The 15745-nt window shown below is 56.2% G+C and overlaps 1 protein-coding gene across 1 annotated transcript in view; it reads right to left on the reverse strand.

Moving 5' to 3' along the window:
- Nucleotides 1-15745, reverse strand: part of ARHGAP8 (Rho GTPase activating protein 8) — a 95861-nt gene that overhangs the window by 38804 nt on the left and 41312 nt on the right. Inside the window, exons 2-3 of the mRNA XM_057743326.1 lie at nt 8554-8667; nt 4582-4725 (exon numbers count right to left, since the gene is read on the reverse strand). Of these exons, the coding sequence (XP_057599309.1) occupies nt 4582-4725; nt 8554-8590 (181 nt within the window). The 5' untranslated portion in view covers nt 8591-8667. The remainder of the gene's footprint in view (nt 1-4581; nt 4726-8553; nt 8668-15745) is intronic.

Raw genomic sequence — 15745 nt, forward strand, 5'->3', positions numbered from 1 at the left:
GCCCTCAGGCAGGCACCGTCTTGGCTGAGAAGAGGCGGGAAGTCAAATGTCCACACCCCGCGGTAGTGAGAGATGTCAAGAACAGGGCGGCTCAGTGCCCCAGGGACACAGGGGACCCAGGGAGGCGTGGAGAGCTTCACAGAGATGGGGGGACGGGCATGGGGACATGATGCCTCCGCCAGAGAGGGGCAGCAAGGCCAGCCCGGGGCCAAAGGGGAGCCGTGGGAAATTCCTGATGAGAAGTCTTACGTCAGGTGCCCAGAAAACCCGGGGAACCTGGTGTCCAGGGATGAGATCACTCTGGGCAATGCCAGCACACAGGAGGTCTTCAGCAGAGTCTGCGCCCGCCCCACACACCTGGGACCCACTTCCCTCCCACCCACGGGTCCCCAGTTTGCCGATGGTGGGGGGAGGGGCACCTCAGACCTACTGCTGCTGACGGGGTCCTGTGCTGGCCGGGCGAGGGGACGTGCTCCTACCTGGAGAGTGGACGTGCTCCTGCCCGGAGAGTGGACAGGATGTGGAGACAAGGGCAAAACAGGCCAGTAAGGGTCAGAACGATGAACTCCCACCCGAAGAGTCTGAACTCAGTTCAGCCAGCAATGGGATAGGAGGCGCTCTGACCAGGCTGTGAGCCCCTCCTTTCCTGCCATCTGCAAACGAAGGGAGGGAGGGTCCCTGGGCAGAGCACAGCATGTGCAAAGGCACTGAGGCTGGGACATGGGGATGGGATGGGAGTCCAGTTCCTCTCCTCCATGAGCATCCTGTTTACAAAAAGCACTGATTTCATTCCGTAAACACTTATTGAGCACGTACTGTTTGCAAGGTCTATCCACTTGCATGATGCTGAGCTGTGAAGGTCAGCTACTCTTGAAGGTTTTTTACTCCCCGAAAAACCGATAGGGCAGCTTACGGCATTTTCTTTTCATATCAAGATTTCTAAATGTCCTGGCAAACTAACATCACAGCATCATTCAGATTCAACAAACTTTTACGAAGCTTAGGACACCTGCGTACATTGGGCTCCTCATACTGTTCTGCCTCTGATGCATTTGAACATTTCCATGATAAAAAGTGAAAAAGGAGACAGGGAGAGAGGAAGAGCCCAGGCTGGGTGCTCAGCCCCTCAGGATACAGCCCCTTCCCCGCTCACCAGCCGCGCAGCTCAGGGCCAGCCTCTCTGCTCATGTGCAACGTGGAGATAAGAGAACTGACTCTGGGAGAGCAGGAAGGGCTAAACCCATAGCTTGAATAAAGCCTCGCGCAGCTGGCACACAGTAGCTGCTCAATAAATGTGACCTGCTACCACGTGCCCAGCAGGATGGTGGGTGCTTCTGGGTGTGCCGTTTCATGTGCAGGTGAGGAAACCGAGGCCCAGAGAAGCCAGGTGAGTGTCAGAGCGGGGTTCACGCTCACAGCCGGCCGGCTCCAAGGGCAGCACCCCCAGCCCAGCCTCCACAGCCTCCTCTGCCCCGGGGTCCCCCATGTTCCGGGTGGGGAGGCCTTCGCACACCTGCAGCCCCTGTCCAGGCCTCCTCCGCAGCCGTGAGGATCCGCGGGACTCCCAGCCTCCCGCTCACTGCGCAGTCACCGGGGCTCTGCATTGACCACACCAGTCAAGATGACCAAATACCCTTGCTGCTCTCTGGCTACACAGGCCAGCGTATCGAAAACAGGCTTTAAAATGATATAACATGGGAGGAAATGAAAGCTATCAATAAAATGCAAATTCTACCAGGCATCAGTTTAATTCATGACCCCTTCTCCTCCCCTCGCTGTTTACAACACAACATCGTTCACTGTCTCCAAGACGGGAGAAGCCCCGCTTACGCATAAAGAAATGACTCCCCAGGCCGCGGCCCGTGATACGCCCGCCACGGTCCATCATCTGCTCCGAGAGTGAAGGATGATTAAAATGCGTAATAAAGGCGGCAGCAATCTCGCCGGGACTGATGCGGGAGTCTGGCTGGGTTTTTGTTTTAAGGTTGCTAACCTTCTTCTGCAGGAGTGAAAGGGAATTGGAAGACTTGTTTTGTCTGCGTCCTGCAGGAAAGCCCAGCTGGGGTCTGAATGGGCTGTGAGGGAAGCTCTGGCCATGAGTGCGGTGGCTTGTCACCGAGCAGGACCAGGTCCGGCGTGTCCCTCTGTTCTCTCTCCTCTGCCACTCGCCTCTAAGATTACACCTCCCTCTGCCTCTGGTCCTCGGGTGGAACTTTCCCTCTGCCCACCTGGCTTTCCAACATCTAATGTCACCTCTGAGCTCACAGCTCCAGACTCAGACTGGGGCTTCAGAAGATGGCCAACAGTCCTTATAATATTTTTTATTTTTTATTTTATTTTTTGGCCGTGCCGCGTGGCTTTCGCGATTTTAGTTCCCCAACCAGAGACTGAACCCGGGACCTCGGCAGTGAGAGTTCAGAGTCCTAACCACTGGACCGCCAGAGAATTCCCTAAAATATTTAAATCAACACTATCTTGAGGCTTAAAATTCTACAAAGCTTCCACCTGGCCAAATACACAGTCCCTTAAGTAATAGCGAGAGATCATTCAACATTCCTCTTGACAAGACTCTTTGGTTCTGGCCGTGGTCCTGAAGTTCAGCACTGGGGCAGGCAGCACCTGGGAGAGGAAAACCAGGAGGAGCCCTTGGTGGGCAGGGATGTCTGGGTACACCTGAAGCAGACCCCTTAGTGGGCAGGGATGTCTGGGTACACCTGAAGCAGACCCCTTGGTGGGCAGATATCCGGGATTGGCACATGCCGCCTCCTAGACGAGCAGGAGAAAGGGTACTGGGTCCTGAACTGTCTCCTGGGCCTGCTGGCCACACAGGAGCGTGACCCTGAGTTAGGGACGAGGGGACAAAGCTGGGCGTCAAGGTGAGGCCCGGGAGGAGGTGGGTGGAGGACTGGCCCTCAGGGAGGGAGCCCCGGGGCCTGCTCGCACCAGGTGCTCCAACTGGAAAAGCCACAGCTCACCCAGACTTGGACTGGGATTTACACCACGTGCAGCCTGGTCTCCAGCTTGCAGAGGGCAGATCTCAGGACGTCTCAGCCTCCATCATTGCGTGAGAGCCAATCCCTATGCGAAATCTCCTTAGGTGCATTTCTGTCGAGCCTACTGGTTGTTTCTCTGGGGGACCCTGACTAACACGCTGCCCGTGTGAGACGCGTACCCGGCATGGCCCGGATTCCTCAGGGTCCATTAAAGCGATGCAGGAGACTCCCCTCTGGCCACTGCTGGGCGTGGGGCTGCTCGCCTTCTGAGATGTTGCATTTGATGAGCTGTAGCATAACAGCATCCTCAGCTAATGAAGCAATTCATTTAATTCCGGCCTGTGCTCTTTACAGACGCTGCCCGGTGGCTACTCAGAGCACTTGGGTGATGCTTGGGCAGCCATGTCCTTTGCATTTTCAAAACACTGGCAGGAATCCAAAAATGGGCGGAAGACCTAAATAGACATTTCTCCAAAGAAGACATGCAGATGGCCAACAAACACATGAAAAGATGCTCAACATCACTAATCATTAGAGACATGCAAGTCAAAGCCACAATGAGGTATCACCTCACAACAGTCAGAATGGCCATCATCAAAACATCTAGAAACAATAAATGCTAGAGAGGGTGTGGAGAAAAGGGAACCCTCCTGCACTGTAGGTGGGAATGTAAATTGGGACAGGCACTATGGAGAACAGTATGGAGGTTCCTTAAAATACTAAAAATAGAACTACCATATGACCCAGCAATCCCACTCCTGGGCATATACCCAGAGAACACATAATCCAAAAAGAAACATGTACCATAATGTTCATTGCAGCACTATTTACAATAGCCAGGACATGGAAGCAACCTAAATGTCCATCAATAGATGAATGGATCAAGAAGATGTGGCACATATATACAATGGAATATTACTTGCCGTAAAAAGGAATGAAATTGAGTTATTCGTAGTGAGGTGGATGGACCTAGAGTCTGTCATACAGAGTGAAGTAAGCCAGAAAGAGAAAAACAAATACCATATGCTAACTCATATATATAGAATCTAAAAAAATGGTACTGATGAACCCAGTGACAGGGCAAGAATAAAGATGCAGAGGTAGAGAACAGACTTGAGGACACGGGGTTGTGGGGGGAGGCGAAAGGGAAGCTGGGACGAAGTGAGAGAGTAGCACTGACATATATACACTACCAAACGTAAAATAGATAGCTAGTGGGAAGCTGCTGCATAACACAGGGAGATCAACTCGATGATGGGTGATGACTTAGAGGGCTGGGATAGGGAAGGTGGGAGGGAGTCGCGGGAGGCAGGGGATATGGGGATATATGTGTAAATACAGCAGATTCACTTTGTTGTACGGCAAAAACTGGCACAACATTGTAAAGCAATTACATTCCAATAAAGAGCTTAAACAAACAAACAAACAAACAAAAACACAGGAAGGTCCTTTTGTTCCCCGGTGGTTTTCGCACCATGGGCACAGCCGAGCTGGAGCGAGCGGCCCTGCTGAGCCTGCCGCGTGCTGCCGGCCCTCAGGAAGGCTGGCACGCAGTGTTCCTGGGGACCTACCCCCAGCTGGGACTCACCTGCCACCTGCAGGATGCCGTGTCGGGCCACGTCGTAGAAGGGGTGATTCACGCTCAGCGCAGGGTCTGGGCCTGCCGTGGGCGCCGCCGAGGCCCTTCTCATGGCGCCCAGGGCGGCGGCCTCCTCCTCATCTCTCTGCAGCTCTGCAGCAGAAGACAGGATGAGAGGAAGCAGCTGTACTCCCGGGGAAGGAGAACGAGGGAGCCTCCTCATGTCTTTTATAAGACACGCACCTCACTTCAGCTGTGCGCCCACCCCGTGCCCACCTCAGCCGCGCGCCCACCCCGTGCCCTCCTCAGCCGCGCACCCACCCCGTGCCCTCCTCAGCCGTGCACCCACCCCGTGCCCACCTCAGCCGCGTGCCCACCCCGTGCTCACCTCAGCCGTGCGCCCACCCCGTGCCCACCTCAGCCGCGTGCCCACCCCGTGCCCTCCTCAGCCGTGCGCCCACCCCGTGCCCTCCTCAGCCGCGCACCCACCCCGTGCTCACCTCAGCCGCGCGCCCACCCTGTGCCCACCTCAGCCGCGTGCCCACCCCGTGCCCACCTCAGCCGTGCGCCCACCCCGTGCCCACCTCAGCCGTGCGCCCACCCCGTGCCCACCTCAGCCATGCACCCACCCTCTCAGCCGTGCACCCACCCCGTGCCCTCCTCAGCCGTGCACCCACCCCGTGCCCACCTCAGCCACGCGCCCACCCCGTGCCCTCCTCAGCCGTGCACCCACCCCGTGCCCTCCTCAGCCGTGTGCCCACCCCGTGCCCACCTCAGCCACGTGCCCACCCCATGCCCACCTCAGCCGTGCGCCCACCCCGTGCCCACCTCAGCCGCGCGCCCACCCCGTGCTCACCTCAGCCGCGCGCCCACCCTGTGCCCTCCTCAGCCGCGCGCCCACCCTGTGCCCTCCTCAGCCGCACGCCCACCCCGTGCTCACCTCAGCCGCACACCCACCCTGTGCCCTCCTCAGCCGCGCGCCCACCCTGTGCCCACCTCAGCCGCGCACCCACCCCGTGCCCTCCTCAGCCGTGCGCCCACCCTGTGCCCACCTCCGCTGCACACCCACTAGGCACCTGCTCAGTGCACTGCACCACGGAAGGAGAAAAGTGAGACCCGGGGGCTGGACTGTCCTCCACACTGACAGCCCTGGAAACTGAGGCTCAGAGGGGGGAATGGCTTGCCCAAGGTCACACAGCTAATTGGCAGCAAGGTGTGGACGTGAACCCGATTTCCCAGCTCCAAACTCTGACTCAGACCCTTCCTGTAAGGTGCTGACACTGGCAGCCAGCAGGAAACCATGGCGGGGGCCAAGGGCAGAAAGCCGGGTCACTGCGCTATGAGGCAGGAAGAAAGGGCTGCCTTCCAAAGTTTAATTTTAGTACAGGGAGTTCCTTCATACAAAACAAATCCAAGTTCCTTCAGAAATGTTTTCAGGGACTTCCCCGGTGGTCCAGTGGTTAAGACTCTGCCCTCTCAGTGCGGGGGGCCCGGGTTCAACCCCTCACTGGGAAACTAAGATCCCACAAGTCGCACAGAGCAGCCAAAAGAAAAAAGAAATGTTTTCAGTTGGAAAAAGAACAGAACTTCAAATTTCAGGTGAGGGTAGACTTCAGTCCCCAGATACACTTTGACTCCAAAATTCATGTCTACCTGGAAACCCACAATGTGACCTCATTTGGAAATACTGTCTTTAGAGAGGAAATGAGTTAAGATGAGGTCACACTGGGTTAGGGTGGCCCTAAATCCAATGACATGTCCTTATAAGAAGAGGAGAGGACAGACACCCAAGGAGAAAGCCCTGCATAGACGGAGGCAGAGACTGGGGTGACGCAGCCATGAGCCCGGGAGCGCCTGGAGCTGGAAAAGGCAGGAAGGATCCTCCCCTGGAGCCTCCAGCGGGAGCACAGCCCTGCCGACACCTTGATTTTGGACTTTCAGCCTCCAGAACTGAGAGAGAATACGTTTCTACTGTCTTCAGGCTCAGAGCTAGTGGTGCCGTGTTCCAGTCCCCCCCGGACACGGACACCGCGGGCTGGCCTCCAGTAGGTGAGTTAGCTTCACCGGTGGGGCACGACGGGGTGGGGTGGGGTTTGGGGGAGGAAGCACTGACTTCTCCTAACACATTCTGGAGATGATCCTGATGCAAAGCCCGGTCTGAGATCTCCTGACTCAGACTCACACCCCATCCCAGAGAGACCCACCCACAACCCCAGCGCAGCCCATCTGTGGCTGGGGGGACAGGCCTGAGTGAGGCTGCCTCACGTGGTCTGCAGCCTGCCTCCTGTGGCCTCTCACCCACCGGTGGTCCCAGGGCCACCCCCCTCCTTGGTGTCCACTGAACCTGTGAAGGCCCGGGCTGGGAGGGGGCGGGGGCAGGGCCAGGCCCTTGTTTATCAACAGGTTCAGTGGACACCCAGTCATCCAGCCATGTGTACTGAGTACCCCCACGCGCAGGGGACAGTTTTAGACAGGGGGGATGCACCACAAAACACAGAGTCCCTGTGGTGGGCAGAATAAAGGCCACCCAATGATGTCCACGTCCCAAACCCCAGAACCTGAGACCATGCGACCTCAGATGGCAAAAGGCACTTGGCAGGTGTGAGTAAGGGAAGGATCTGAATGCGGAGGTGATCCTGGTTACAGAGGCAGGGCCAATGTCATCACAAGGGTCTGTGTAAGAAGGTAGGAGGGTCAGAGTCGGAGGAGATGTGAGGACAGGAGCAGAAAGACAGACGGGAAGATGCTGGGCTGCTGGGTGTCGGATGGCAAAGGCAAGGAAGCAGACTCCCCCCGGGAGAGAGAGAGTGTGGACCGGCCCAGTGAAACACATTTCACGCCGTTGATTGCAGCCACTAACTCTACGGGACTTTGCTACAGTGGCCCAGGGGATGCTACCGTTTGTCCTCAAGGGCGGCCTTCTGGCGGGGTCCGGAAACAGACAGCAGAGAAGTGTCAGGCGTGGGGGACAAATGCTGATGAAAGATCAAGCTACGTCAGGGGCCGCAGGGGGGAGGTGGGGGTGGAACGCGTATCGGGTCTGAGCAGAGGCGGGAAGGAGGGGAGGCAGGGAGCCAGGCTGGAACCTGCTGGAAGGGAATCCAGTGGAGGGAACCACATGCAAAGGCCGTGAGGTGGTGCGGGGAGCCCCCAAGGAGAATCAGAGAAGCCAGGCAGGGCCCTCTCGTCCTCAGGAGCCAAAGCCGCAGGGGGCTCAGAGTCCGCAAGGGGCACGCTCTGCCCACGGGACCCCTGGGCGGCTGAGTGGAGGGCAGGGGGCGGGGGGCAGAGGGCAGGGGCTGGCCCCATCCCTGCCCTGTGCTGCCCACTGAGATAAGGGCTCAGAGTGCCAACCACAGACCAGGCGCTGTGCCCCGGGGTCAGGGGAGAGCGGGCCTCCCAGAGGAGCCCTCTGTACTGACAGCCTGATGACAGGCGGGGATAAAACAACAGGGGGGCAAGGGAGCGAGTGTCCCAGGGAGAGGAAAGGGCCCTCTTTGCTGGCCTCAGTTACCCCCTCTGTAAAGTGGGTACGGGAGTGAGTGTGCGTGCCTCTAAAGGATGGTAAAGCAGGACGAGCCTAACAGGCCAGTGTGGTCAGAGGGAGAGCAGGGGTAAGTGGCTGCGAGAGGCCCAGAGGCAGGTGGGCCTGACCACGGGGCCTCAAAGCCATGGTGAGGAGAGCCCAGGAGGCCGCCGGGAGGGTTAACGGAAAGCTGGAGGTTGTAAGCAAAGGCCAGGGACAGCCTTGCACAGAGACGGAGGGGAGCGGGCGGACCAGGCTGGGGCCGGGCAAGGCCAGGCCCCCCCGGGCCCTCGGGCCGGGCTCTGGGGCTGGGCTGACCTCTGTCCTCCGAGGGTCATCCCCCTCTTTTTATAGGCCTAGATGTTTCTGAGCCATGTGAATATATTATCTATAAAAATAAACGTGCACCAACAATCCCCTTCTCCCAGGTGGGGCTGGAAGAGAACGCACTTTACCTATTTCGGCCAGCTCCTCCAGGTCCAGCCCGGACATGCTCTGCCGGCGGGCAGGTGCAGGCGCCGTCGGGATGCCACCTCCTGAAGCTCTGGGTATGGGGTCCTTCCGACGCCCTGAGGGAGAAGCACATGGAGCTGGCGGGTGGGGAGGGGGCACTTCACACCAGGGCACCGGGCTTGAGGAATGAAGGCATGCCCTTCACGAGGCCCGCATGCTGTTTAATCTCCCTCCTCGACAAGAAAAAAAGCAGCCACATCTGATCCACCCAGACCTCAGGTCATTGTGGTGATCGGTGCGCAGCCTGCCCGGCCTCTGCCCTCACCCTCACCCCACACACGTGAGAGAGTCTCCCCTCGAGGAATAACTCGAGGTCCCGGGAGCCAGACCCCTGGATGGTGGCATCCACCCCGTGCTTGGGCCCCTATATCCGCAGGCTCTGCCCACCGACAGGTGTGCCTGGGCTCCCCCTCCCAAACAACCCCACGTCCAGGGACAGCAGGGTGCAGAGGGCAGCGGGATTGGGGGCGGGTGGTACGTGGAATAAGAACAGCACGTCCAGGGCTGAGCACTTCAAGGACACCATCGTTCCTGATTTACCATCCTTTAGAGACACGCACACTCACTCCCGTACCCACTTTACGGAGAGGGTAACTGAGGCCAGCAAAGATCACTTAGAGCTGCTCACGGCCACACAGCTAGTGAGCGCAACTACATCACATGCCTAGAGCCCGTGCTCCGCAGCAAGAGAAGCCACTGCAATGAGGAGCCCATGCACCACAATGAAGAGTAGACTCCGCTCGCCGCAACTAGAGAAAGCCGGCACGCAGCATTGAAGACCCAATGCAGTCAATAAATTGCTTACTTACTTACTTAATTATTTAAAAAAAGGAATAAAGTACTAACATCTGCTACAACATGGATGAACCTTGAAAAGGTTATGCTAAGTGAATGAAGCCAGCCACAAAAGATTACATGATCCCATTTAGATGAAATGTCCAGAATAGGCAAATACATAGAGACGGAAAGCAGATTATTGGCTGCCAGGGGTGTGGGGGAAAGGGGAGATTAGGGAGGTGACAGCATGGGTTCTTTTCGGGGTGAAGAGAATGTCCTAAAATTGACTGGGGTGATGGTTGCCCATATCTGTGACTACAGTAAAAACCACTGAACTATAAATCGTTGAATTATGTTATGTGAATTATATCTCAGTAAAGGTGTTTTTAAAAATTAACAATGCAGGGCTTCCCTGGTGGTGCAGTGGTTAAGAATCCGCCTGCCAATGCAGGGGACACGGGTTCGGGCGCTGGTCCGGGAAGATCCCACATGCCACAGAGCAACTAAGCCCATGCGCCACAACTACTGAAGCCTGAGCACCTACAGCCCGTGTTCTAGAAGAGAAGCCACCACAATGAGAAGCCCGCGCATTGCAACAAAGAGTAGCCCCCGCTCACCACAACTAGAGAAAGCTCGCACACAGCAACAAAGCCCCAATGCAGCCAAAAATAAAATAAATTTATTAAAAAAAAAAAAGAAACTTAACAGGGGCCATCACTACTGATCTCCAGGACATCAAAAGGACAATAAAGGAACATCATGAATAAAAAAAAAAAAAGATTAAGTCATTTGAACTAAAATAAGATGTGTTATGAATATAAAAAATGTTTAAATCTTGACTTCTTAAAGAAAAAACTGCCCATTGGCTAAGTGCCATTTTCCAACTCCATTTTACAGATGAGAGAACTGAGGCAGAGATCAGAGAGTCACTTGGCAGATACACAGCCCACTGAGGGGCAGCACTGTAGGACCCCAAAGCTCTTATCCAGGATACTGGCCACAGATATAGAAGAGCAGAGAGTCAGGGGGCCCAGGGCAGGAGAGACACATCCCCTTTCCAGGGCGGCCACTCAGAGCCAGCCCATCGAGGCCACACCAGTCCACTTTGGGGCACAAGTCAGAGTCTGTGCTTGTCCGTACACACAGTGCAATCTAATTTAAAATGAAGAAAACAGGACTTCCCTGTTCATTGCAGCACTATTTACAATAGCCAGGACATGGAAGCAACCTAAATGTCCATCCACAGATGAATGGATAAAAAAGATGTGGTACATATATACAATGGAATGTTACTCAGCTGTAAAAAGCAGGGAAACTGGGACATTTCTAGAGACATGGATGGACTTGGAGACTGTCATACAGAGTGAAGTGAGTCAGAAAGAGAAAAACAAATATCATATATTAACACATATATGTGGACTATAGAAAAATGGTACAGATCAACCGGTTTGCAAGGCGGAAATAGAGACACAGATGTAGAGAACAAACATGTGGACACCGCGTGGGGAAAGCGGGGAGGGTTGGGAGAGGATGAATTGGGAGATTGGGATACCAAATTGTACACTCTAAATATATGCAGTTTATTGTATGTTAACTGTATCTCAATAAAAGTTCTAAAAAAAAAAAAAGAAAGAAAGAAAGAAAAAAGAAATGACACCATGATGGGGAAAAACAAATCAGACAAACCTGTGGAGCTCCCTGGTTGCCTTGTGGTTAGCATTCTGCGCTTTCACTGTCGTGGCCCCGGTTCAATCCCCAGTCGGGGAACTAAGATCCCACAAGCTGAGCAGCATGGCAAAAAAAAAAAAATCCGACAAACTTAGAACGAGAGTCATTCTACAAAGCATTCATCGGCCTGGCCTCTTTAAAAAGTGATGCTATTTAAAAAAAAAAAAGGAGGGGGGGGTGGGTGAGGTGGGGGGGAGGGGCACTGTTTAGAGTGAAAGGAGACAGAGACACAGGACCAAACCCAGCACGGGAACCTTGATGGTTTACAAAGAAGCAGTGAAAACATTCCTGGGACAGTTGGCACAATTTGAATGTGGCCTGAATGGTTGATGACATTAAGGAATTACGGTTAATTTTCTTAAATGTGAGGATGGTGTCAGGTTATACAGGAGAATGTCTTTAGTCAGCAGGGAACGGCAGGAGGTCTGCCACTCACCTTCCAAGAGTTCAGCTGAGAGAGAGAGAAAGACAGGGACAGAAAACCCATAATGAATGGTACCAATTCCCAAATCAAGGTGAAAAGTGTGTGTTTTCTTACATGTTTCTGAACTCTGAACGATTTTCTTAAAAACAGCTGGAGACGGATGGAGGGAAGGAGGCAGCAGCCCTTGCACAGCTCGGTTACCCAGATAAAGTCCACCCTCCCCATGTATCAGAGAACAAAACTGAGTCCGATGAGGTGCAGACAGTGGCTCAAGGTCACATGAGGAGTCAGCCCCAGGGTGCCTCCTAGGACTCCCATCTCTACGTTTCCCTCACCTTGGCACAGGTGAACCTGGGGTTTCGGTGTTTCCCTCTGACAGCTCTCCGCTGTCTAGGGGCCATGTCACCAGTGGCCGTTGCCACAGATGCTGTGTGGCTTTACCAAGGGTTGTGCCCTCTCTGGGCTGTGGCAGAGCAAGAGCCTGCCGGCTGCTGGCGGGAGACCCTGGGCAGGGCACAAGGGGGGAGCCCAGGACAGGGGGAGGGAAGGGAAAGAGGGACAGAGACCCCCGAAGAGAGAGACTCCAGAACAGGCAGGCGAGGTCTCAGGGGTCATGGGCACCACCTTCTGCACCCCCCACCACGCACACATCCTGGCTCCCCTGTGCTGCGGTTCTGGGCTGTCACCTCCAGCAAGCCCCCTCGCTGTGACACGCCTTCCTACTCCGGCAGATGACGATTCCAGATCAGCCCCCCAGCCACCCACACGTCACACCGGCGACGGGACCTGCCACCACCCGGGCCCGTAGCCCCCTGCACCCGCCCCACCCGGGGCACGCACCCCCCGCGTTCTTCACAGGTCACAGCTCCCGGGGCAGGGAGGCAGGTGGGGAGCCCGGTGCTCACACAGCATGGGGTTGCTCCTGGCCGGATGCCGGGCGCGGAGCACCGGGCAGGGGAGGGCCCGCACGGCCCCACCTGGGCCCGCCGCCCACTTCTGCACACAGGAGAACCCAGGGCCGCCTTCCAAACCCTGCCTTCCTCAAGCTGAGGACCTGGGAGGGCAGCGGGGGTGACAGCAGGCCCGGGACCCTGCACCCGGGCCTGGCAGGGGCCAGCCTCCAGCTGCCGTGAGAGTGAGAAAAGAAACTCAACACCCACAGCTCTGGACCCGCCTGGGCAGTCGATCTGCGAGGAGCACTGGCCGCAGGCCCGGTGAGCAGCGGGCCTGGCGCACGTCGGTCGTCTGTCCCCAGTCCCCTGCGAGCCTGGCTGCCAGGCACAGGGGCGCGAGGGCTGCTGCCACCCTCGGGGGGCACCCGGTCCTGTGGGGGACTCGCGGCCACCCCGTCATTCCACCGACACCTCACCACAGGCGGGAGCGGGTGCCAAAGTCTGAAGATGGGGGAGGCCCTCCTGTCCCCACCCCCCTCGGCCCCTCCCCCCACTCCCCCAGCTTCCAGTCCTGCGCGTCCCCCTGGGGTTGGCCAGCCTGGGATAAACCTCTTACAAGCCTGTTAATGAACAGCTTGAAAGCCACCTTCTGAGGGCACCAGGGGCCCCTCATTGAAAACACAGGGGCACCTCCTGGGGGACCTGCCCGCCCAGGGGAGGGAACACGTCCGGAACATTCTTGCTTCTTGCTTCAAAGCCTCGCAGGAGGCACTGACCACCAGGGTGAACCACCGAGGGGCCCCAGGCCTCCTCCTCGCCCGTGGTGGGGTTGGGGGGGCCTCCAGCCGCACTGAACCCGGCAGCACAGCCTGCGGCCCCAGAGCCTCTGAAGCCAAGAAGGCTTTGTTTTCCCTCCAGACTCTGCTGCAACCAGAGCGATTCTCACTCCTTTCTCTCCTTGGCAAGCTCAACACATTCCCCATCACCTATCGCAAACAGCACAGGCAGCGCTCCTTGTTTTGAAGTTTGCACGCACATCATCCGCGCTTTGTTGTGGCGACGAACGGCTAGCTCAGGGGAACCGTCAGGGGAGCCCTGTGAGCCCCCCACCCCACAGGCCCACAGTCGAGAGTAAAATAAGGCTCTCCTGCCGTCGTGGCTGCTCCCTGGGCTCGGATCAGAGCCTGGTGGCCTCCCCCGGGCCCCTGCCGCGTGTGGTCAGCGGGACCCCACCCCATGCAGGATGGGCACGTGGCTGGGGCTGGGGAAGGGAGCCCACCCCCGTGCTGCCCAGGCGATCCTCAGAAAGCCAGTGTCCTGCTCCCACCAGGCACCGCACAGCTGGGCTGTCCTCTCCAGGCTCAGGAGCCCCAAGTGGCTCTTACTGGCCAGGAGGCCCCCACGGAGGAGGGGGCTCCTGTGCCCGGTCAGGCGGGCCCCACCGGCCTGTGGTGGTTGACTTTATGTCAGCTTGGCTGGGCTACGGTGCCCATTTGTTTGGTCAAACACCAGTCTAGACGTTGCTGCAAGGTGTTTGTGGATGTGATTAACATTTATAATCGGCTGACTCTGAATAAAGCAGATCACCCTCAGCGCTGTGGGTGGGCTCTGTCTCATCAGTTGAAGGCCTTAAGAGCAAACACCAGGGTTTTTCCGACAAGGAATTCTGCCCCGACACTACAGCACAGAGCTCCTGCCTGAGCTTCCAGCCTGCTGCCCTGCCCTGCAGATTTTACACTCGCTGGTCCCCACAGCTGCAGGAATCAATGCTTTAAAACAAATCTGTCTACATAAATACCTCCTGTTTATTGGTTCTATTTCTCTGGAAAATCTGTCTGATCCAGGTCTCTTACATACTCATATTCCTCCTTCCCACGAATTGTCAGAATTGCAAAACAGTGGCACAGGATGGGTCACAGTGAACACCCTGTGCTGTCAACTGTCATTGTACAGCAGGAAAACTGAGGCCCAGAGAGGGAAAGGGACTTGCCCAAAGCCACACAGCAAGTCAATGGCACTGGTCTCCTGTGCCAGGTCTCCTGACTGCAGCCAAGAACCAAAATGACTCCAAATATGGTAGGAAATGTAAAAAATATATATTTTTATTGTAAGGAGGAAAGTAACCATGGGTACCTCCCACCGACCACGGTTGACTGACTTGGCTACAAATCTGGGGTTCCCATGACCCCTCTCCTCGTTCAGTAATTTCCTGGAATGACTCACAGAATTCAAGAAAGTCTCACAATTACCAGTTTATTTTAAAGGATACCACTCTGGAACCGGCAAACTGAAGAGATGCACAGGGCAAGGCATGGGGGCGGGGCTGTGCTCAGAGCCTCCAGGCCCCCTTGCAACGCGCGCCACCCCCCAGCACAGGGATGCGTTCAACCCGGAAGCTCTCTTCGCCCCCTGGTTCCCGAGCCTTCACCCAAGTTTTCTTATGAGTTTCACTATCCGGGCACAATTGGTTAGACCATTGCCATTGATTAAGGTCAATCTCCAGCCCCTCCCCGCTCCCTGGAGGTTGAGGGGTGGGGCTGACAGTTCCAACCCTCTAATCAGGAGCGTGGGTCCACTGGCAACCAGCCCCCATCCTGATGCTACCTAGGGCCCCCACCTCAGTCACCTCATTAGCATAGCCTCAGGTAAGGTCAAAAAGGGCTCATTGTGAATAAAAGTCACTCCTACCATGCAGAGAACTCCCAGGGTCTTAGGAGCTCTGTGTCAAGAACTGGGGACAAGGACCAAGTACAATAGCCCCAGGACTTCCCTGATGGCGCAGTGGTTAAGAATCCGCCTGCCAATGCAGGGGACACGGGTTCGAGCCCTGGTCCGGGAAGATCCCACATGCCGCGGAGCAACAAAGCCCATGCACCACAACTACTGAGCCTGTGCTCTAGAGCCTGCGAGCCGCAACTACTGAGCCTGTGAGCTACAACTACTGAAGCCCGCGCGCCTAGAGCTTGTGCTCCACAACAAGAGAAGCCACCATGATGAGAAGCCCGCACACTGCAATGAAGAGTAGCCACAGCTCACTACAACTAGAGAAAGCCCCTACGCAGCAACGAAGATCCAATGAGGCCAATAAGTTGATTAATTTTTAAAAATTATACAATAGCCGCCACCTGCAGGGCAACTCCTGTTCATCCTTTCGACCTCTGAGAGAATTCTCCCTTTCTAACAAGAGTGTGTCAGGCCCCTCCCCGACACTCTCCCAGCACCTGGACCTCATTTGCACCTCTGGTACCCATCATTCACCCCTCTGATATGCATCATTTGCACCTCTGTCACCGATCATTCACCACTCTGGTA

Source organism: Hippopotamus amphibius, chromosome 7 (assembly GCF_030028045.1).
Source record: "Hippopotamus amphibius kiboko isolate mHipAmp2 chromosome 7, mHipAmp2.hap2, whole genome shotgun sequence".
NCBI classification, from domain to species: Eukaryota; Metazoa; Chordata; class Mammalia; order Artiodactyla; family Hippopotamidae; genus Hippopotamus; species Hippopotamus amphibius.